Consider the following 22,673-nt stretch of genomic DNA (forward strand, 5'->3'; position numbering starts at 1 on the left):
TTATATCGCAGTGGCGTGCTCTCCAGGTCTGCATTAGCAGTCATTAAATCATCATGTAATTGAAGCAGGGGTGTTCAGAACAAGATTTACAGCACCACCAAAGGGCACAGATGTGCTTTGATATTATTAATCTGCTTTATGCACTGCTGGAGATCTGTGTAATGAGTCTGAATATGTGAGCCCAAATGCACCAGGACAGCCTAAATACAGGAGGCCGTCTGTGATGCTGTTTTCTAGACTGTGACTGGTTGATTATCTTAGCTGAGCGTAGCATGTGAGAGAAGCACTGCAGGCAATTGAAAGGTCAGGATTCTCCCAGAGTAGAACTGCCCTCTGAAGTGATTTCCTCTGGCTCTGTCTCCTTGTCAATGCCATCTAGTCTAACTAGCTCATTTTTTTCAGAAATAGCGACAGCCATAATCCTATAAATATTTATATTCCAATTCTCAGAGTAGGCTAGCCGTTTTCTTACATGTCTTATTGATAATTAACTGTGATGCTTAGCCGCAGTGAAGGTGTGCGGTGGGTCACAAAGAGATTTCAGCTGATACGTCACATGCTATGTGCTATGGCTATAAAGTTTTAATTAAGCAGCGATTGCAGTGAGCTGAATGTGAGTGGGCGAGAGGTTCAGCTTGGTCTCATGGCGGGTGTGTAACGCAGCTCGACAGTGCTGACAAGGATGAATAGCCAATCCTTTAATCATCCTTCCCTAATCCACCTGGGCAGACGTCCTCCAAGCTGCAGACTAGACGACTGTTGTTGTTTACCAGGTAAAGATCAGTTAGGGAGCGACTAAATCACAGATGGAGTACAATGCAGGCTTGATAACATCAAAATGAGCGCATTTCTTACCTGAGTGAAGGTGAAAGACAATAAAATCAATCCACAAATAATAGCTTTGCTTCCTTGTATCAATGTTGTTTACTCTAACGATTAAAATTTCCATAAGCATCCCAAGCCTTTAACTAAAACATGTTGCTGGCAGGTGAAAATCTTGTATACAAAATGTTCTTCAAATAATGCTAGTACCATGGAAAAAGGTCTCTTTTCCTGCTTGGGATTTGAAATGCTTTTACAATAAATTGTACATCACTACAACTGGTTGTGAAGTTTTCACACTAGCTGCATTGTCACATATCTTTCAATATATCTATCATATCTTGGTTGTTGCAGAGCTTCAACCTATGACCTTTTGGCTCCAGGAGGCTCCATTTTACCACCAGGCCATCTTGACACTCAGGATATTGCATTCAGCGATGTTTGCTTGAGGTGTAGGCAGAATTATTTTTGATGAGCTTGGTGGAGAGGGCTGCTGTAAGTGCACAGAGGGAGTAGAGAGATAGAGATAGAGAAAGTGGTGCGTTGCCATGGTGATCAGATTCACAGTGCAAGTCGTATTGCAAGTGTTGGAGCCACATGACAGGATTGTGCTTTTCCGTGAAAAGAATTAAGTTCCCCTGCACAAACAGAGCTATGAGATAAAGAGGCTCAGCAGTAGTGTGTAATTATTACCTTCATAGCGTGGCACACATCACCCATTGCCATTTATGAGCCCTTGAAGGGCCTGCTGAATGTGCTGCTGTAAACTGTATACAGTTGATTTACAGTGCTGAGCTATCAACCATTTCTTTGCATCAGTATCCGTGTATTTTTGTGTGTGTCAGGGATTGTGGGTGCTTCATTACTACACACAGTATTCAGAGTCAAGCACAGGGTTATCTGCCAGCTTTTCACTCGCTATCACAGTTTGTTGATAAGATTTGTCATGAATGAATGTTTCCCAGATCTGCCTACTGTACATTGCACTGGTGGAGGTCACAGAGAGATACTGCACAAAATGAAGCTCAGTGTTAGTTTACTCCCTCTTGACCTTTATTTGGCAAAGAAATGCTACCTCATGCTGCCTGGGCCACTCATTTTCCTACCAGCCACCTCGTAAAAACATATGGAAAATGTTCACTGTTTGCAGAGCAAATGGCAGGAGGGGGGAAAGCAGCTTTGGTAAGAATAGCTGCAACCCAGGACTGTGGACTGGACACAATGAATCCCAAAGAGGAAGGAAGTTGTTATGCTGCAGACCAGTCTGACCAAAGCCTAGTCATTCAAGGTAACCAGAGTCACTTTAGGTCTCTGGGCAGCTCCTGCTCTGTGGTTATGGGCAGTTGCATTGCATATGAGCCACATCTGTGTAGAGAACTGTCAGCAGCTCCATATGGCACACAAAACAATCGCCTTAAAGGAGAGACTAAGCAACGTTTGAAAGAATATGAATTAATTCTTCACCTACAAATGTGAGCCCAAGTGTAGCTCTGACAGGGGATTTTAATGTGTTGTTCCACTGTAGTTTAGATCTGTCTCAGTCTAAATTGGTCTTACTTGTTTATGACAGCAGTAATGTATAGGCCAGAGGAAGTGTGATTTAACCCCTGCACGACAGCAATGAAGGAATTTTTCCTAATTATATTGCACTTCAAACAATATCATCTGTAGTGATAAGGGCAAAAGCAAATGTTCTGGAAATTTTGGAGTTCCAATATTTTTGCCAAATATTTAAGCCAGTGGTGAAATAAAAATTTGACATAAGACATTGCTGTTATTTCACTAATTTCTGAATTGAATGAAACTGATAAAGTAGAAAAGAATGAAAAATTGAACTCATATGCAAATGCCCTCTGGTGTAATTTAATACACGTGGCCTCACAGAGTCGGACCACTGATTATTTCACTCCTTTTCTGCGTTTTCATTAGCCCCAAAAAATGGCAGCTAAGATCATTAATAATAAAACGCATAAAACGCATTATGGCTCAATTTAGTAGCTTGTACTACATACATCCAGTTTGGTATGACCAGAATGCTGTGTAATGAAAAGGCAGACTTTGAAAAGGCTCTGTGTAACCGACAATACTGAGTCAGTCAGTGTCTTAGCGTTTATTCTAGGATAGTGATAAACGTTTATTAATCACATTCCTAGAATTGGCATAAAATAAATAGCTTGGCCCAATAGCCTGACTAATATTAGTTTATGTTAGCAAACTTTAAATAGCTATCAACTGTTAACAGATATTACTGAGACAGTTCACAAGCTTTATGACTTCTCAGAATTGCCAAATTCAAGCAAGTCCAATAGCAACCAAACACGTTTCACCACTCAGTACACTCTACGACCAGTATGGTGGCTGACGTTAGATAAATGGCAAACTTAAACATTGCTGTGTGTGTGTGTGTGACACTCCACTCAGACTTTTTACCTCCACAGTGTCGGTTTTTAACAAATCTTATATAGACTTACTTTAATGGCTTTGATTCGACCTTTTGGCAGTGTTTTTCGTTTTTTTTTTTTTTGAATGTCTGAAATGCAAAACCACATCATAGATCAAGTCAACGAGGAGTTTAGAATACGCAGTCACGCAGGGCGTAGCTAATGGTGTGTAGGCTGCCACAGTCCCACCTGGACCGAACAGTGCTGAAGGAGAATTTGGTTGCCGAGACCTCACTGCTGCAAACCACCAGGGTCTTAGATAAGAGTGTATCATGCTTCTCTACACAGCACATTCCCCTCCCGTCCGTCCGTCACGTTCTTCTCGGAGCTCTTGCTCTTAGCTGCAGTGTAGGCGTTGAGCTCATTCTAGCATATCGTCTGGCCACAGCATTGCAAATATTGATTTCAGAGTGAGTGGGAGGAATGAGGAAGTTGTCCTCATACATCAGCACATTGTTTGTTTTTTTTATCAAGCGAAACATGAAATAGAGTGAATGTGTGACAGGAAGTGCACAGACCTGAATATCGGTTCTGCTAACCCTTGCACAATGCCAGAGAACCTTTGCTCCACTCTAGATATGATGTGGCTGTGGTCAGATTCTGATTTGCCATTCATAACGCTATAGCTGTGGAGCTGTTTACTTGTTTTAGTAATAGTGATAATGGAATTAGATATCAGTTCTAATCTTTAAAGTGATGCCTTTTATGTGATGCTACTCTCTCATTCCAGGACAGTGTGTGTAATTTATTAAAGCAACATGATAACATCTATCAGCGTTAACAGGGAGAGAAATGTTCTTTTGCAGTAATGTTAAAACGATGTGGTGGAATCCATGAACAGCATGGCATCAAAAATCGGACGATAATTACAGCTGAATGGGAGTAGGTTTGCATGCAGTAGCAGTTAAAGAATTGGGGAGGATGAAAGAGCCAGCACACACTTGCACACTGTGTGATACGGACTTTCAACTTTCAAATTAGGGATGTGTTTGCCCATTCAATTTCTCTCTTAGATCTATATTTAACAAGGGCGATGCATTAAAAAAAATTTACTTACGGTAACACAGGGAGCCTTATTTTGTAGCCCACGGAGTATGCAAAAGGAGGCTTGTTCAAACTGAGCAAGAGGAGTGCTGTTTACCCAATCTGTAGACTTTGAAATCCATATTTATTTAGCTTGATGCATGTACAAAAAAAATGTGGTAACAAGGTAATGAGATACAGTGCCTCTTCATCACGTCCCAAATTGTCCCTGTAGACTAGCAACGAGTGGATGAGGACATGGGAACCAAAGGGAAGATCATTTTGCACCCTCTCTTTGTCGGAGAGGTGAATAGTGTGCGTAGAGCATAATCAGGATGGAGCCCAGACCAGCAGGATCCTGCTACAGCAAACTGTACACTACATGGCCCTTGAGGGTCAGCTTGGGCACAGAAACAAGCAGGGCGGTAGTCTACGGTAGTCCTGGGTTCTGAGGAAGCACCGAGACATTTAACATCCAGTTACCTTGCAGTGGTAATCTGAGAAATTCTTGTCATGTAGATTTTGGATATGTTGCTGTGCCTTGGTGGCCAGTTCTGTAGTGTTTTTGATTCCCAGGTTGGTGAAATTTTGTTTGTTGGTGTTGTTTTATTTTTTATTTTTTTGGATTTTCCATCTGATGCATTTTTCAGTCTGATACCCCCTTTGCTGCTGCCAGTAAAGTAAAGATTCCTTCCTTGGAAATAGCTACATGGTACTGAACTCTTCTTACATTAATAAAACTTTTTATGAACCTACTACACACTGATATAAATAACAATCACATCATTCATGAAGCGGGCAACAAAACAATCATTTATTTATCTGGCAATGTTGCTGATTATTACTTTACTTGTTACCACTGAACCTCTCACCGTTATCATCATTAAGATCGGCCTCGAGACATGCATGTGTGCTGCTGCTTTATAATCCTATTTATAAGCATGTGAGACGTTACAGGATTAATTACAGTGAAACACAAATGTGCAGAATTTTAAATCTCACCTTACAAGATAAGATCTCATTTTGGGATTAGATAAGGAACAAGTGTTACACAGACCTGCAGCACTCATTTTGGAACATTGCTTCGGCTTTTAAAGTAAATTTGTGTGAAAGTGTTAGCGGCAGAGAAAGCGTTTTCGCCTCTTCTCCTCTCCTTTCCTCGGCTCTCGTCTCCTAATAAAATTCAGATTTTCATAATGGGTTACAAAAACGGGATCAACGGTGCCATAGCCTACATTCGACACTTAATTCATTTAAATGTCATTTGAAATTAATGAAAGAGAGAGTCGGTACAGTTTTTTGACAATGATTGCACCTGCCCACAGAAGTCAGGCTTCTTTTGGGGGTATGCACAAACCACGTGCTGCGCCACACCGTGATACTACAGTAATACAGTAGTGTTTAGTTCTGATTATATTTGGTTTCGGATTGTGATTGATGGTGTTGATTGGATATTTTGGGTATATTTGAATATGGGGGCCTAGGTGTGAGCGTGTGGTTGTCTGTCTATGTGTGTTGGCCCTGCGATTGACCAGTCCAGGGTGAACCCTGCCTCTCGCCCGTAGTCAGCTGGGATAGGCTCCAGCTCCCCCGCGACCCTGATGGATAAGTGGTACAGAAAATGGATGGATGGATGGATGAATATGGGGCTTCCTCCCTGTTATATGTCATATTTACTGCCCTGGAATTAAGGGGTTGTTTTGTTTTGCATTTTTCATTTAAAAGAGAGGCAGGCTAGATGTACTCTCTTTACATTCTCTAGACTAAGCCAGGTAAACCACATCCTACATCATCAGACAGGCTTCATAATAAAATAAAATGTGTATTAAAAGCAAAGGTGAAAATAATCAACTCGCTCAGGCTTTGAGTGAACTTTCACTTGTCAAATAAACAGTACATTGGCCCTGAATTTGAGCCTGAAACATCCATTATTTTTTTTCAGTGCGCCATGTCAGAGCTGAGGTCCAGCACAGCACTGGCCCTGATAACAGATGAGCCCTACTTTTCACTCTGTACCCCATTTGCGGCATAATGGTCCAGAGAAATGGAGTGACTGAGGGTAGGGAGAGAGAGAGAGAGAGAATGAAGAGAACTGAGAAAGAAATGTAAATCCAGAACAGTTGGATGTGAATTTATGTCCACAGTTGAAGCATACTCTGTCATCCCAGCCTTGCTGCTGAACTGGTTCTCGTGGTGGAGTGGCTAAATTTAGCTGTCCCCTGCGAACCAGTGACTGGTGGATGAGGGGGAGAAAGAAACCATCACAAGGTCGCAGCGTCCCCTTCCCTTTTCTTTTTCTAGCCTGGCCTAAGATCCCATCAGTTCCTTACTCTTCTGTAACCACTCTGGTACATAAGCTATCAAATCACAAACATTTAATCTTTAGATGGCGCTGGCAGCTTATACTGATGTTTTATTGCTCTCTCCGTGCCTCTCTTTGAGACTGGAGTTGTCATGCCCTGGCAAAGTAGAGAGCCTTGTGTGGCCTTGAAAGCTCGGGCCATTATTTATTCATGTGTCTGCATGCAGATAGAGCCGAGATGAGAAATAGGGCTCCTGGCGGCTCAGGGGGCTGCACTTCTAATGAGGAAACTCAAGCCATTTTCTCTCTCAGGGATAGATTGACATCTAGATTTTCTCTTCAGTGAGGAGTAATTTCAATTCTGTCATGAGTAGGCACCTTGCTTTATCCCCACGAGTGCAGCGCTCACACCAGGTGACGCCTGATTCGCTGCTGTGTAGCGTCTGCTGGAGAAACAAGCGGAGCTGCCTCTGCTGCAGCCCATGCCTGCAGTAGTCTGAGCAGTTAACGGTCCCCTGGGAGCATCTGGGCCCAGCTTGAGCAGCCAGGTACGGCGGGAGTGTAGAGTCACATCGTTTGCTCCTCTTTCTCCTCTCTTCCTCCTTTGTTTGACTTTGTTCTGCAGCGCTCAGCAGAGGCAGCCACAGGGAGGAGTAAGGAGAGGAGAAAGAGAGCTGCGGCTCGTCTCATCGTTGCCAAGCTCTCCGGCTGTCTTCCTCTGGCTCTTTGTTATGCCTCCACTGCTTCACTCGCTCGCCTTAAGCGACAGCTCCCTGGTGCATACAGATACCGCTGGGGTGGATCTGCCTATGATGTGCTTATCATAAGGTTTGCCATCACCTGAGGGAAAGAGGCTGACTTATTGTTGCTCCCCATACTGAGAAAAAGAGAATAAACACATACAAGCTTGATATGTTTTCACATGAGTGAAGAGATAGCACACAGATTTCTGATTTTGGTTTCCACTGCCAAATCACTGCAGCATTTTTCCGCTAATTCCTTTGTTCTGAAGCCTATTGAGACTGCTGCTAGTTACCAGTGCAGATATTCATGCCCCCAGAAATCACCTGACACTGATTTGGATCAGTTTGACAAGTCACTGCCCCCCTCAATCTGTCATGCTGGCACTTTTCCAGGTGCTAAGGGACAGATGGAAAGGGGCTCTTTTCTTGCATCACCTTTTCCCCTCTGCTTGAGAAGGTGCTACATGTCCCTGAGTCCTGTTCTTACAGGTATCTGGAGCAGTGCTCTTTTGCCATCTTGTGGTCAAATATAGTAACTGTTCTACACAAAGTAGGCACAATCATACATTGACTCACTTCATTAGCCTAGAGTTTGGAGAAGCAGTTTGTGAGCGGAGGGAGTTCGATTCCTCCCCTGACCAGAAGGAGTGTGTGTGTGTGTGGGGGGGGGGGGGGCAGTCATTAATAATGGCTCAGATGCCCTTGAGCAAGGCACCTAACCTCCCAACCGCTCCCCGGGCACCTGATATGGCATATATGCTCCTGTGTGTTTCACTGCATGTTGCATGTGTGTTCAACCAGGTGGGTTGGATGCAAAGAAGAATTTCAGCGTATGTAAAAATATACTGACATAAAGTTCTATGTACCTGGTAAACAACTGAAGAAAAAAAAAAAACCTAAAATGACCACATACAGCTAAGCTGGTGTAATCCAAGTCTTCAGGAGTCCTGAGATCTCAAATTGATATGAAGACATTTACATTTATTTACACAGCCTTTGTTCAATGTTCAAGCTCGTGCATCCATTTCACGTTACATGCTCAATAATGCTGTTAGCTTAGTGCTTTCAGTGAAGGTTTTGGCTTAAAAAATAAAGTCTGAATAATGTTTATAATAATGTCAGTCTGAAGATCCCACTCAGTAATAATTAAATTACATCTGTCTGGTCTTTTTCAATATTTTCCAGGTGAAGCTGCCTTTCCCAGTAGATCAGATCACAAATCTTCCACGGAACGACTTCCAAATGTTGGTGAAAATGCACAAACTGACCTCAGAACAGCTTGAGTTTATCCACGATGTGAGGCGACGCAGTAAGAACCGCATTGCAGCGCAGCGCTGCCGCAAGAGGAAGCTCGACTGTATTCTGAACCTGGAGTGTGAGATCAGAAAACTGGTGAGTCGACTGTTTCCACCAACACTAACTGTCATTAGACACCCTGTCAACAGGGATAACAATCACCTCGACTAAACAAAGCAAAGGAAATGATAATGCGATGAAGTAAATGCTCTCAGATGGGCTGCAGTTGTTTACAGCAGCTCCGTTCTGTCAGCCCTTTCACGCCGTCAGAGTGTGTGGAGCAGTGTGTGGGTTGGTTCAGTCTGGAGGAAACCTTATGACAACTGTTTTTCTGTGGTGGGTTGGAAACTCTATGATTAGTTGTGCCAGCCTTTGGAAATGTTACAGGAGTCTGTTAGTCATGATAAAGCCAGGACAGAAATAACAATAAATGTTTTATTGTAAAATTTCCTCCTTCTCACTTTGATAAGCGCAAAGAGGGACCTTTGTGCTAAAAACACTGGAACTTCAGATGAATTCTGCTGAAGTCTCATATTTCAGATAGATCAGAGAAAATTTCTTGTCACATTCGAAGAAACATATGAACAGTGAGTCTGATCACAGCTAGAAAATGTTTATAAAGGCATGTGATTATTGTTTTCAGTGTACTTTGAAAAACTGTGAAGCTATCATTTGAGAGTATTGGTTTTGTCTCCCTCTGCTGACACTAAGTGGGAACTGCAACAGTATCATCCATCTCCATAAGGAACAAATATTTAAGCAGTCACATTTTTATATTAGAGAAATAAACTATTCAACCACTGACATAGCAATATCCTATTACGTAAACCCCTACAATTGATTTTATTTGCATTTTTGTCCCGAGAATAATTTAGGCTCTGACCGATAATCAAACACCTCTTTTCAGATGTATGAAGATAACTTTGATTTCTTCATATGCAATATTTGAGAACCTGTCTTGTATCAATTTATAAAAGATTTTCAAGATTAGTGGATAACAAATATTATCAAAAACAATGTAAATCTGTCTCCTAAAATTTTAAACAGTATTTGACCATGTCCTGACATTTTGGAAAATAGTCACATTTCTATCATTTTAAAAACAATATAATGTTAAGAATTTTAAGATGTTTCTTTTTGAACAAATTGCTTCGGTCATTTGTTCCACAACTGCCAGTTTTTACCTTTTCCTGACAAGCTGCTTCTTGTGACTGTGTAAATAAAAGCGCATTAACAAACCATTGCCTTTTATAAACAGTGCCTAACCCTAACCAAACCTTCACTGTGCAAAGAAGGCAGAATACATGAGGTGATTTAAAAAGACACAGAAATTAAATATATACGCTATCACAAGTATGACAGTTACTTAAAACAGAGGATAACTTAATTACTTATTTTAACTGTAACTCCATCCATAATTCAATTCAATTCAGTTTATTTATATAGCGCCAATTCACGACAAAAGTTATCTCATGACACTTTCCAAATGGTTTGTAACAGAATGTATGACTATTTTGGTCATGGGTTTCACATACTTTCTGTATAAATAAAAACATCTAAAAGAAAACAGCTTAGGTTCAGTTTAGGGGTCATACATGTGAAAAAGTGTGGGAACCACCTCTCTAAGTTTCATGGCTGTGAAGGGTAGCAGTTCTGTCTGTCTGTCTTACAAATCTGCATGTTCACAGTGAGTCACACTCTGTGTGTGTGTGCGCAGGTGTGTGAGAAGGAGAAGTTGCTGACAGAGAGGAACCAGCTGAAGGCATGTATGGGCGAGCTGTGGGAGAACTTCTCCTGCTTGTCGCAGGAGGTGTGCAGGGATGTCCAGCTGAGCCCTGAGCAGGTCCAGTCTTTACACCACTACTGCCCCGTTCTGCGGCCTGCCAACTCCACCACTGCCAGCAACAACGCTGCCCCCAGCCCCACCACCACCACCAGCATTGACCTCACCACCCACTCAGGCTCTGCCACACCGGAGCCCAGCTTCCACGGATCGCCCGGCCCCTCAGAGAGTGAACCCGACTCGGCTGTGAGAAATGGGGCAGACAGAGATATGGATGGCCAAGATGCCAGGGTGTACACAAAGTCAGGGCTGTCCGTGGAAAAGTCCAACCAGACGGTAACGGTCGATTTTTGCCAGGAAATGACTGAGAAATGTACAACTGACGAGCAGCCAAGGAAAGACTGTACTAAATAGTGGTGGTTTTCTGTGTTGTTGTTTTTAATGTTTTTTTTTTATTATTATTATTTAATTTTACTCTTCTGACAAACCCTTTCTTGGGGTTGTTGAGACGGTCAGCCTCCGCCAGTGTTCACTGAAAAACAAGCTTTGTTTGTATTTATGTCTTTTTGTGCTGTTTTTTTTTTTTTTTTTAAAGGTTGACACTAAGTTGTCTTAACAGCAGCAATACTGTTCTCCAGGTATTCTCCTCTTACCATGACAGAGTGGGAACTTCTCACCAAACCCTTACAATGGTGCTATACTCTCCCCGGCAGCAACCTCTACAGTGGAGACTCTGTTCTCCATGTGTCACAACTCAAAGTTGAACCTCATCGGACCTAAACAGCAGCTCTCTTTGTCTCTCTGTGTACCAACAGTATCTCTGTTCCTGCCTTTCTCTTCTCTTTTACCCACTCTGTCTCTATCAGTCTTCTCTACCTCTGTCTGTCTGTCTGTCTGTCTCTCTCTCTCTCTCTTTCTCTGTGGTTCTTCTCTCACTATATCTCAGTGGCCCTTTTCGTCACAGCAATTCAAACTCAGGAAAGGAAAAAAAAATAAAAAATCCTCTGAATGTTCAACCTAATTCATGAAAAATGAGAATACAACTTCTGTACACGAGGAAGTTGCAATGCAGTTTGACTGTAAAATGTTCATATGCAAAAATGTCTTCAAGCATCTCGCATTTGTATTTCTGTACAGGAGAACTTTGTACAGGCTGTAACTGAAAACATTCCTCCTTTGCCTTCCTCAGCACTGAACTGAAAGGAAAAAGAGTCTTTGCAGGCGGTTAAATGGCTATTTTTATTTCACACTCATCAGCAATACCATTGTATTTGGATGTTGTAATGGTGACTTTCAAGTGCTTGTTTGGCAGAAATGTATATAGTATGGAGCATGATGACTGTAACAGTGATTTTGTACAGGTAGAGGCTTAGATGTTTCTTTTTCACCGGGGTTATATCAAGCACCTTTTTGCTAAGGGAAAAATCTTTGCTTTGCTGTTTCCTGTCCTGCCTAATGAACACTCGCCCTCGCGACGGATGTTCTTATACTCAGGAAATCAGCACGACATACACGTAGACACGCACATACAGTACATACAGCACATACAGACACATGCGTCAACACACACACGCAGAATTTTGACCCCCCTCCCCATGCATGTATAAAAGTTAGACATTCAACACGTTTTCAATGCACGGCTCAGGCCAGCTCCTCTCCACTTTTGACTCCTATTTAAATGTGAAAAAAAATAGTTCTGCCTTGTGTTTTCTTTTTTTTTTTTTTTTTTTTTTTGGGAGGAAAACTTACTTCTTATCAGTATTTAAAGATGCGTTTGTGTACACTCTTGCAGACGTGCTTTGGGTTTCTTCAGTGTTGCCGTGTTGTTCGTAGAGAGAACAAAGAGCGCAGCCACCATCTAAGTGACAGATACTTTCATTTTCTTTCAAGCTGATCCTGAATAAAATAAAACATGCATTGACAAAAAAACAAAAAAAACACAAAAGAAATTCAGGCACTTTGTTTCTAAGCGCTCAGAGCCATTTAGCACTTCAATGAGGGTCTTTGTCTTTCTTTTAGACCCCTTAAAAATCTGAGACAGAAGCACTTAAATTGGCACTTCGAGAAGAAACATCTTATTGATATAATTATATAAATATACAGTTAAAAATATCTCTATGAAGAAGACATATCTGAAACCTAAACACAAAAGGAAGCTAATCTTTAGTTTAAGATTGTTCACACCTTTTAATTGTGTTTCTTTAGGAATTAAATAAGCTAATTCAGATTTCATTTGACGTGAAAACAGTGTACGTGTCGTCCAAATGATTTAGTAACAATCACATAAGATAGTAACACATTTGCCCTAATTGTGCATTTGTTTGAACATCCTACTTTGTGATGTGCATGCATGCTGCCTATAGCTATAAGCATAGTTAGTTTGTCTAGCTTCTTTTGCCTCGTAAGTTTCTCTGAAGCAGTCTACTTTTAAATGATATTTTTTAAATTACTATGTATAAAAACAGCTGAATTATGTCAACCCTCGCAGGGCCGTACTCTGGTACGATGGTTGAATTTAATTGGAATGTGAAGCTTTATTCAATGCTCTTTAAAGCCCCAATGATTGCTAACCTGTTAGCTTAATAGAGATCTGAAGCTACTGTCACCTCAGGCTAACTGCTGTTCCGCTAGCTTCTGTACCTCAGTGTAATCTCTCATTGAGCATGTCTTCCATGCTTGTTGTGGGGGAAAAAAATGTTCCTGATGCATACTCTACTTACTCTAGGACAAATAAGTATCTACTACAGTATTTTATATTAAATATGCAAACCCTTCATGATTTAAAAAAGTTAAACAATGATTTTGTTAGCATGCAAAAATCTACAGCCTCCATGAACTGTTGTAACTGCTGGTTTTTCTAGTCTACATTAGAAATATCCACACGCTCCTGTAATATTTGGCAATTTGAGGATTAGGCTAATCTCTGCTGTCTAAAAAACATTGTTGAGCTAACCTGTTTTGTGATTACCGCCGTCATGTGTGTCCAAGCTAGCTGCAAACCACTTGTTTGTCCACTGATGACGTCCACCTGTGAAGGACGTCAGAGGTCAACATAGGTTTTAAACAGAACCCAAAAGTTAAGATTCCCCTAATTCTACATCGCTCTGACTTTGGCCATAGTACTAATACACAACCAGCAGCATAACCTTGCTGATCAGTATATTGTGCTGTTCATGCCTTTAATAAACTCCATTACCTTTGTTAGAAGCACGAAGGGTTCAACTTCTAATAGAAAGTGTTGTAGTAAATACTAATTAGCCCAACCCTTTAAGATTTTTATTTTATTTTATTATTATTATTTTTTTGGAAGCTAAAAATTTTAAATTCCAAAAACATATAGTATTTTTTTGGCCAAAATAAATCTCACCTTGGGGCTTCAAAGTGTGACTGAAAAGTTCTCCCCCGAATTTAAATGATGATGTAAATTTTAGATGTAGTTTAAAATATGATCTTACATGTGAGACTGTTTCTGTTATACAGCCAAACAGAATAAGCGTATTTTATAAACCTGTCTTTAACTTGTTGAAAGACTGGTCCCTGCTCTGTAGAGTACCTTAGACCCGCACGCGCACAAACACATGCACACATACACATACATTCATGCAGTACACACAGTACACATGTTGTGGCACAGCCTGAGTGTGAATCAGTAGTGCTTCAGCCCTTTTTTCCTGTTTGTGCTCTTTTCATTCTTGGATGCATATTTACTGACGTTAAACAGTATTCACCCATGTTGAAGCCAACAAACTAAAAAAACTACATTACAGAAACTTCTTTTCTGCAAACATTATGCAACTCATTTTCTATCCACATACTTTTGCCTGATGTAAAATTGAGGAAACATTGTTTTGCATTGGAAAGCATCATCTCTGACGATATGTTTTTCAGTTTCGAGAAAACTAATTCATGAAGTTTGTGTTTGTGAAAGATTGTGGTAACAAAGGCCCCTGGGTATCTTTTCAGATGTTTGCAATGTTTGCATTTTTCCCTCTCTGTTATATCTGACTGTTCATTATTCATCTTAACAGATCTTTAGATTTGGATTTGAAGATAAGTGTAAACAAAGATAGAACAAACACAGGCCCCTGAAGCACCCTCTCCAGTCAAAAAGTTTTATTTCCAGACCTCTTAGCTTTTTGAGTCTTGCTGTACACTCTAACACTGACTGCTGTAGTACAATAACTTGCATCCCCCACTTCAGTGGTGACATGAGTTAATGTCAGCATCTGCAACAGGTCCACTGGTTGTTTAAGGGGTCACTTCGCTCCAATTACAAAAATAAATAAATGAAAATAAACTTACCTTCTTCAGCACTAGTTATGTAGATAGTTTTGGTTGTACTGGTTATAAACTCTTTGTCCAGGCTTGAGATTTTTGTTTACATGTAATACAGCAGAAGAGTTTTATTTGTGGCGCTCACATCATTGAAAAAACACATTTTTAAAAAAAAAAAAAAAAAAATTCTGCATCTCTTTGTAGAAGTGGTGTCCAGTTATTTTGGATAATCACATTGCTGTGAACTTTTTTTTTTTTTTTTTTTTGGTAGTTCCAATGAAAACTGAAATCAAAACAACCTCCTTTCTATTTCAGTGGTGGCAGAACTCAGACAATCTCAAAACTATGCCTCAAACTGTATACATGACTAGATACTATGTTTTTTTTTGTGATTTGAGTGAACTGACCCCTTTGTGTCTCAGGGTGCCAAACATTTGAACCTGCTCTCTATATAATTCTGAAGAAGACTTCTTTCTTTTATTTTTGACTCACTTTGATCAAGAGTCAAATACAACATCCCATAAAATGATTTGCTGATATTACTTAAAGGTGCATTAGTTGATTTCTTGGCAACTTGGGGGAAGCACAATATTCATGCATTTATAGAGTTTTTAATGGCTTACACATTAAACAGATAGAGAGCAAAATGATCATTCATTCAATAACTAATAATCCTATACAGAGAAAACACCTAAAAAAAATTATTTGAAAATTTGATGCTCAGATATGAGGAATCCTTCAGGTTACGTTGTGCAGGCTAAACACTTTTTTTTTGGTTATGGCCAATACAACAGATTTGATTTAAATGAACAGTTTTGCTTTGCTGTAACTCTTTAATTGAATGCTCGTACCTTTTTTGCTGTGGTCTTGTTTAATTAAACTTTTTTTTTTTTTTTTGTTATCGCTGCTTCTCATAAACAAACACTGGCTTGTCAACTCCAAAGGTTGTTCTGTAGAAGAATATGAACAAAAACATGCCTTTCTTGCAGATTCCTCAATTTTATTGAAAAAAAAAGAAAATCTGATATCCTGGCTGAAAGCAATGCCTGAGACATTTAGTTAAATATAAATGTGGAAAATGTTTACAAATATTTGTCACATCATGTTTGATCAATTTTTTTCGCCATGTAAAATTGATGCTCCGTTCAATTGGACTGGTTCTTGGTGTTGTGTAAAGAGACAAAGAATGAGTTTCTTCACCTTGTCTTTAATCCAATTTTTTATTTTTTTTGGGATGGTTCAGCATAACATGGATACAAGTGCACCTCCGATATTTGCCTTAGAACTTGCAGAGGCCATCGTTCACATTCAAGTGAAGTGAGTGTATGCAGGGGCCTGGGCCCCCATCCCTGAGTCACCAGTGCGGACTTTCTCACACTTATCTACCTGTGAAATCCTTCATACCTCTCATAACTGGTCAATGACTGTATCAGCAAACTGCATCAGGTGTTTTTTCTACATGCTTTTTACACAGATTATATGGATTATTGTATTAGTAGATTTGGTGCATCATTTTTAATGTAATAGCTCTTAAGCTTGTAGTTCAAGTTGTTGTTTTTTTTCTTTCATTTTTTCTAGATGATTGTTTTGTGTTAATATTGTCAATTTGAAATAGCTGTTATTTGCTTATTCTCTACTAAGAGTTCTTACCTTTATAATTTTTAAAGGCGACATGACCCTAATTAATTAAAATGACTTAATAACCATTGTAAATATGGTATTGTGCAAACCCCATTTTCATTCATTTCAATTGCTAGTGTTCTATAAATTACTTTTTTGTCTAGACACCATTTCTCTTTATGAAATAAAGAAACGTGCATATCATGTTTTGTTATTTGTAGATGTTTTTGCAAATACATGACAAAACGTTGGTCAGTTTCATAGCTGCTTTAATTGTTCTTTTTGGCCACCTAAGGACAGCGGAAAAAGCTGCAAACATAACACTGACGTATGCCGTCCAACAGGCACATTAGCATTCATTTGGAGTCATTTTTATGTCCAGTTTCTGGCTCTTAAAGTGCTAAATGTTCACCAGCTAGCTAACTTTATCTATCTGTTGTTTTGGTGCCGAGCAGGAAAGCAGTAAAGCGATGCCTGACCCAAAACAGTAAAACTGCAGGCTTTCACATTACACGTAGTCATATGACCCGTTGTTCATGTGAAAATATTGATTATTACATCTTTAATTTTCACATAATCTGTGAAAAATGCAATGTCAAAATCTAGTTTTATCATTTCAGTTATGCATGTAGGGTGCATATTCTTAAATATTTTTTCATCTTATCAAATTACCATAAACTAAGTGGCACACAGCAGAATGTGTGATGTTCTACGTTCAGTTTGTCATGTTCGTTGTCACTGAAGAATACTTAAAGGCAACAGAATGCCTCCTTGATGGAGTTTGATGGCCATCACCAATTTGTCGTACTCTGTCCATTTGTTATTTTGTGTACAATGATCAAAATTGACCAAATCTTTTCAGTAGAGTGAGAATTAACTATGTGAATGCTCACTGTTATCAGTTTACTGTACGTACAGCTGTACGTTGGTGCTGGGAAGTACCAAGAGGTATTGGTCCTCCATCTCATTGAAGCGCCAACTGTCATAGTGTATAGTCTGTTTGGCCTATGTGACCTCATCGTGCAGAACAGTGCATGACCCTGATATCTGCACTGGAGACAGAGGTATGCAAATGTTCATATACAACTTATATCTCGGCCATTTTAGTGCTTCAGAATTGGCATGGCGAGCAACATCGGTTCTTTGTTAACAATGTTTCTCCTCGATCGAGTGTCATTAAATACTTCATCAAAAGACATCAGTGTCTCCTGAGTTTTCTTCCATCTTTGGAGTGCAAGGTTTTCCACAACAGTGCATAGTGATCCGCTTATTAGTTTTTCAGCATTGTTCATGGATAAACAGAAGAAAGGCCACGAGGTTAGAAGTCAGCCAGGTTTACCATCGAATATCCATTGGAAATCTGATAATAATCTGAACAGAACAACTACTGAGATATCTTTCTGTGGACAGGTTTGGACAGAGGTCGGCCATCTGCCTGACATCATCATCATCTTCAGGCCCCAAGAATAGTTAGAAAATGGTAAGCTTCATTAGGACCATTCTAGACTGAACAACATATTACAGAGATAAAACAGTTTGGCCCTGCTGAAGAGGGGAAAGTGTTTAATAGAAAAAGCAACAGAACAACAGAAACATTCCCAATAAAAGCTTGAATTTATTAGATATATTCATAAAGATTATTAGGCTACTCTCAGTAAAAACAAAATGTTAAAATTGAAGAGCCCTTTTTTTTCTCCAGCTCATCATGTATGATAAATCATAAACACTGGTTCAGAGAAATCTCTGTTCTTTTTGTGGTGGCCAATTCCACAGTCTTATCTATATGTCTAAATTACAATCTTCAGTCAAATACATTTGCAAGGGGTTTTTTTGTCTCATTTTATGAGCTGTCTCCCATGCTTCCAGCCAAATATAATTTTGATTTAGATTTGATTTATGATCCGTAAAATCTACCAACCTCCCTAAGTTATCAGATGCTGGAAATATCATTTGCACAGTACATAAAGAAAATTACTAAGCTTCTTTTGTTGAATGTCATGGTAACAAATCTGAGTTGAAATTCTTGTTCATGATGAATACATACAGTATAACTGTACTGTGAAAAGAAAAAGTTAAAGTTGAAAGACGGGATGAGATTTGCTTTGCAATCAGGATCCTCGGCCATTTTAGAATTTCCACATTCCTCCAAAATGTCCATTTTCAGTTTACTTTTTCATAATTGAAGACAGCTCCAGAATCATGCTCTGAAAGACAGAAATAAATTTGGACAATACATGGTTAATTTTTAAATCACATTCACAGCAGCTGAAAATCTTGTTTTCTCTAACAGCCAACAGTTTATTGTCTCACCTTACTGCAGAGATGTATTTCCTCAAACAGTGTTCGTGACCCTTGATTTACATCAGCTGCTCCCTACTTGATAATTTTATTACAAAGCCTCCTTTTCTGATCTGCTCTCATTTGTCCTGTTAAATTAATAATTAAAAATTTAACAGGGCAAATGAGAGCAGATTATGCTTTTAACACAAACCCAATAGTTCTATCTGTTTTAAATGAATAAAACCTCTAGCATTTCAAATGCAGCTGCTGCCATGTTGTGAGCATTTGTACATTACGACAAAATAGTTTGAAACATTGACATACATACATACACCCCAGTAGCTGAAATAGGACAATAATACTGTATTTTCCATGGACTGAGCTACTACCACTGATTAAGAGCAGTCATTCGTCTTCGGCTTTTAACCGGTCAAGGCAGATGGCCGCCCATCTTAAGTCGGGGTCTGCTCCGAGGTTTCTGCCTTTTCCTCGCCACTGTCGCCAAGTGCTTGCTCAAGGGGGAATATTGGGCTCTCTCTATTTACAATTTAATTAAAGAGTTTGGTCTAGACCTGCTCTAATTGGAAAGTGTCATGAGAAAACTTTTGTTGTGAATTGGCGCTATATAAATAAACTGAATTGAATAATTAAAAGCAGTGTTTTGTGACATGAATTGTCTATGCTACGTTCAAATCAAATCACAACACAGAGTGAAGAGGTATGTCACATTTCGGTATACCAAATGCAAAGCAATATTATTCACTGGCATGAGGAGATGCCAGGCAGCTTTTTACTTTTTGAAATAGAGATCTGTTCACCATGTAAAAATGAAAAAAAAACAAACATGAGCTGATAGTAGTTATACAAAGGAAATGCACATGAGAGTGTGTAATTGCATTCATCCATCCATTTTCTGTACTGCTTTATCCATGCAGGGTTGCAGGGGGGGCTGGAGAGGCAGGGTACACCCTGGACTTGTCACCAGTCAATCACAGGGCTGACACACAAAAACAGACAATCACACATGCTCACACACTCACACCTCGGGGCAATGTAGAGTAGTCAGTTAACCTAATGTGCATGTTTTTGGGACTGTGGGAGCCATGCAGGCACAGGGAAAACATGCTCCACACAGAAAGGCCCAGACCCCGACTCAAACCCGAAACCGTCTTGCTAAGAGGTGCGAGTGTTAACCACCACACCACCATGCTGCCCTGCATTCATTTTATTTTATTTTACTTGTATTTAAGGCACACAATTGTTCCAGAAGTGGTACTGCTTGTACTCACCATGGACATCCTCCTCCCACCGACTGGAGGTGGTGGGGTCACTACTGGACTCTCTCCCTGATTGAGGTGCTGGGCTTCGTTGTCTGTTCCGCTATGAGAATCTGTGCTATCGGACGGAGTTGCCAGCTTGCCCTCCGACATTCCTCGGGACATAAAACTGCACTTCCGGGCTGTGGGGTAGTGGTCACTCTCTGGAGAATCACTCATGTCACTGAGCTCCTTACAAACACTCACTCTGCTCTGCTTCCTCTGTGGGTTTCTCAAGGCTGCTGGGATCTCCATGTGGCCGGCCATCAGTGTGGGTCGAGGTCCTGCGTACTGCAGCTGGGCCGAACCATGTGGTCCATTTGACTCTTCACTGCTGCACGAGGCCTTCCTGTTGTCCAGAGTGTAACGCTTCTCCTCAGCCCCCTGCTGTTGTAGACCCTGGGCGTCAGGGTGGCTCGACAGGCATGGCCGTACAGGCTGTTGGTTGGAACTGTTGGACCCCTCCTGATTCTGGGGAGCCACTGGGGCCAAATTCAAAGGTAGAGTCTCCCCACGGGCGTCAGACACAACAGAGCAGGTCATCTGTGTGAGCTGCATCAATCTCTGTGGTGAGGAGTTAGTGAGCACACAAACCTGCTGCACCATGGAGTTTTTCTTTGATCTGTACACACTGTCATCATCTCCATATTTGTATCCATACAAGCTTTGTTTGATCTTCTTTACCCCCAGATGGAAAATTTCCAGGAGGTTGAGGAATAAAGAAACTCCAGCAATGACCAGCATGAAAACCATGAAAATGTTCTTTTCTGTTGGCCGTGACACAAAACAATCAACGCTGTTGGGGCAAGGCAACCTCTCACATTTGTACAGCGGAGACAGTCCAATGCCGTACAGAGCACACTGACCAATAATGAAGCCCACCTCCACAACAGACCTCGTTAAGATATGGAAAACATATGTGCGCAGCAAGGAGCCTCTAAGGGGAGCTTTCCTCACTTTCTTTTGTTCATCTAATTTCCTGAGCTCTCGCTCAATTCTCTTATGGTCCTCCTGGACAGGGTCTGTCCCTTCCAGCTCAGCTTTCAGACAGGCTTTCTTCTTGTGCCTCTCCTTCTCAAGGGTCCTCAAACGGTACAATGCATGCCCCATGTAGACCAGAGACGGAGAGGACACGAAGATGATCTGCAGGACCCAGTAGCGGATTAGGGAGATAGGGAAAGCCTGGTCATAGCAGACATTCTTACAGCCAGGTTGCTCAGTGTTGCAAACAAACTCACTCTGTTCGTCATCCCAAACATCCTCAGCTGCAACGCCAAGCACGAGCATCCGGAAAATGAAGAGGATGGTGAGCCAGATCTTCCCCACAATGGTGGAATGAATGTGGACCTCTTCTAAAATACTCCCTAATAAGTTCCAATCCCCCATTTTCTGTCACATTATAATTATTATCTGCCAATGAATAAAGAAACATGAATAGTTGGTATGATCTTAATAAAACTGAAAGTCAAAAATACAGATGGTTTTACTTACATGTTGTATTAGGTCCTTGTCTCGTGCTTTGTCATAAAGCCATCATAAAAGAGCAGATTCATTTGTGGAGACATCGGGTCTCATTTGTCATGCCTTGAAGAGGGAAGAGACCCCACTGTGCAGGGTAGCTGACTCTATTTCAATGCTGTTGCAAACTAGGACTCTAGTTTGAACCCATTGATCCACCACATGGCCCTATAATGCCCTGAGGTTAGTTTCACACTGCCACTTTTTAACAGGACACTACAGTGGAAACAGCATCAACTGAGATGTCAATACACAGCCCAGAACAGCACAATGTGTTCAACTTTCTTGCTTATAAAGCAGCATAGTGTGCAATATTGTGCATTCAATGTTGTGGCAACAGTGTGTGCTTGTCCCTTTACCCATTTCAACACGTGTGCTCCTGTGGCCACTTCCATAAAGAAATGGTTGACTGAGTCACACAGAGCACCATCTTCAGGATGAAGAAATGTAGTGAGAAATGTTCATCCAGCATCAGTGCTGGACCTCAGTCATGCTCCTGTACCTGAATGCAGACACATGGAGTTATAGTAGTTCTATAACACTCATGGTTTTGGAATCACATGTTGACCTATCACACACAGCGAGAATGCAGTGGTGTAAAATAAATAACTAAAATACTTGAAACACTTAATTAAACTTGGAGATAATTGTACTTTACTTGAACATTCCCATTTTACATTACTTTATGCTTCTACTACACTGAAGTCATGGTTATTACTTTTCAGATTAAAATTGACATTAAACTATGACACGAGTTGATATCCTTTAAGGATCCTTTTCGCAATTGTTTGACAAAGTGGTGAAACTTGGCCCATTTTTGCAGTTGAGGCTCGTGAAGATGCCCCTTTCATACCTCATCATAATTCTATCACGTTACCAATGAACCTGTTCACTCATGGAATGTTAAAAGCAGGTTGAAACGTGCTGCTGGCATCAAATTCAGAATAAGCACATATCTACAAAAATCAATTAAGTGGATAAGGTCAACATTAACCCAACCACTGGACTTCACTAAACCAGCTGACTGTAAATAAAGTACCGTAATTCCACCTGGAGCACAGGCAACAGTGAACTGATAATAATATATAATATATAGGGATATTTGACTGCAGTACTTTACTTTCAACAGTTTTTAGCAATTTAAGATCTTGAATGCATTGTATCCATATACATATTCCAAGTCAAAACAAATGACTTTAGTATCACCTGTTTACTTCTGCTCCAAACTTAATGCCAGCAGCTGGTCTGCCACTG

General features: G+C 40.4%; 2 protein-coding genes across 4 annotated transcripts in view; one reads left to right on the forward strand and one right to left on the reverse strand.

Annotated features, from left to right (window-relative positions):
* The window catches only part of bach2b (BTB and CNC homology 1, basic leucine zipper transcription factor 2b), an 81,350-nt gene extending 70,363 nt beyond the window's left edge, over nucleotides 1–10,987 (forward strand). For both annotated transcript variants that reach the window (XM_046372275.1, XM_046372276.1), the window contains 2 exons: nucleotides 8,517–8,723; nucleotides 10,345–10,987. In XM_046372275.1, coding sequence (XP_046228231.1) covers nucleotides 8,517–8,723; nucleotides 10,345–10,824 — 687 coding nt within the window. In that variant the 3' untranslated portion in view covers nucleotides 10,825–10,987. The remainder of the gene's footprint in view (nucleotides 1–8,516; nucleotides 8,724–10,344) is intronic.
* A 6,923-nt stretch (nucleotides 10,988–17,910) lies between these two features.
* On the reverse strand, nucleotides 17,911–22,477 carry gja10b (gap junction protein alpha 10 b). Of its 2 annotated transcripts, XM_046372277.1 has the most exons (3): nucleotides 21,393–22,477; nucleotides 19,875–21,311; nucleotides 17,911–18,509 (listed from the first exon to the last, which is right to left on the reverse strand). In XM_046372277.1, exons 2-3 carry the CDS (start codon nucleotides 21,285–21,287, stop codon nucleotides 18,471–18,473), a joined length of 1,452 nt encoding a protein of 483 aa, XP_046228233.1. In that variant the 5' UTR covers nucleotides 21,288–21,311; nucleotides 21,393–22,477; the 3' UTR covers nucleotides 17,911–18,470. The 2 variants fall into 2 exon arrangements, with proteins under 2 accessions (XP_046228233.1, XP_046228234.1); XM_046372278.1 differs by having other exon boundaries at nucleotides 19,875–22,477.
* Between the last annotated feature and the right edge of the window lie 196 nt (nucleotides 22,478–22,673).

This window comes from Scatophagus argus, chromosome 19, assembly GCF_020382885.2.
Source record: "Scatophagus argus isolate fScaArg1 chromosome 19, fScaArg1.pri, whole genome shotgun sequence".
Lineage (NCBI taxonomy): Eukaryota > Metazoa > Chordata > Actinopteri > Scatophagidae > Scatophagus > Scatophagus argus.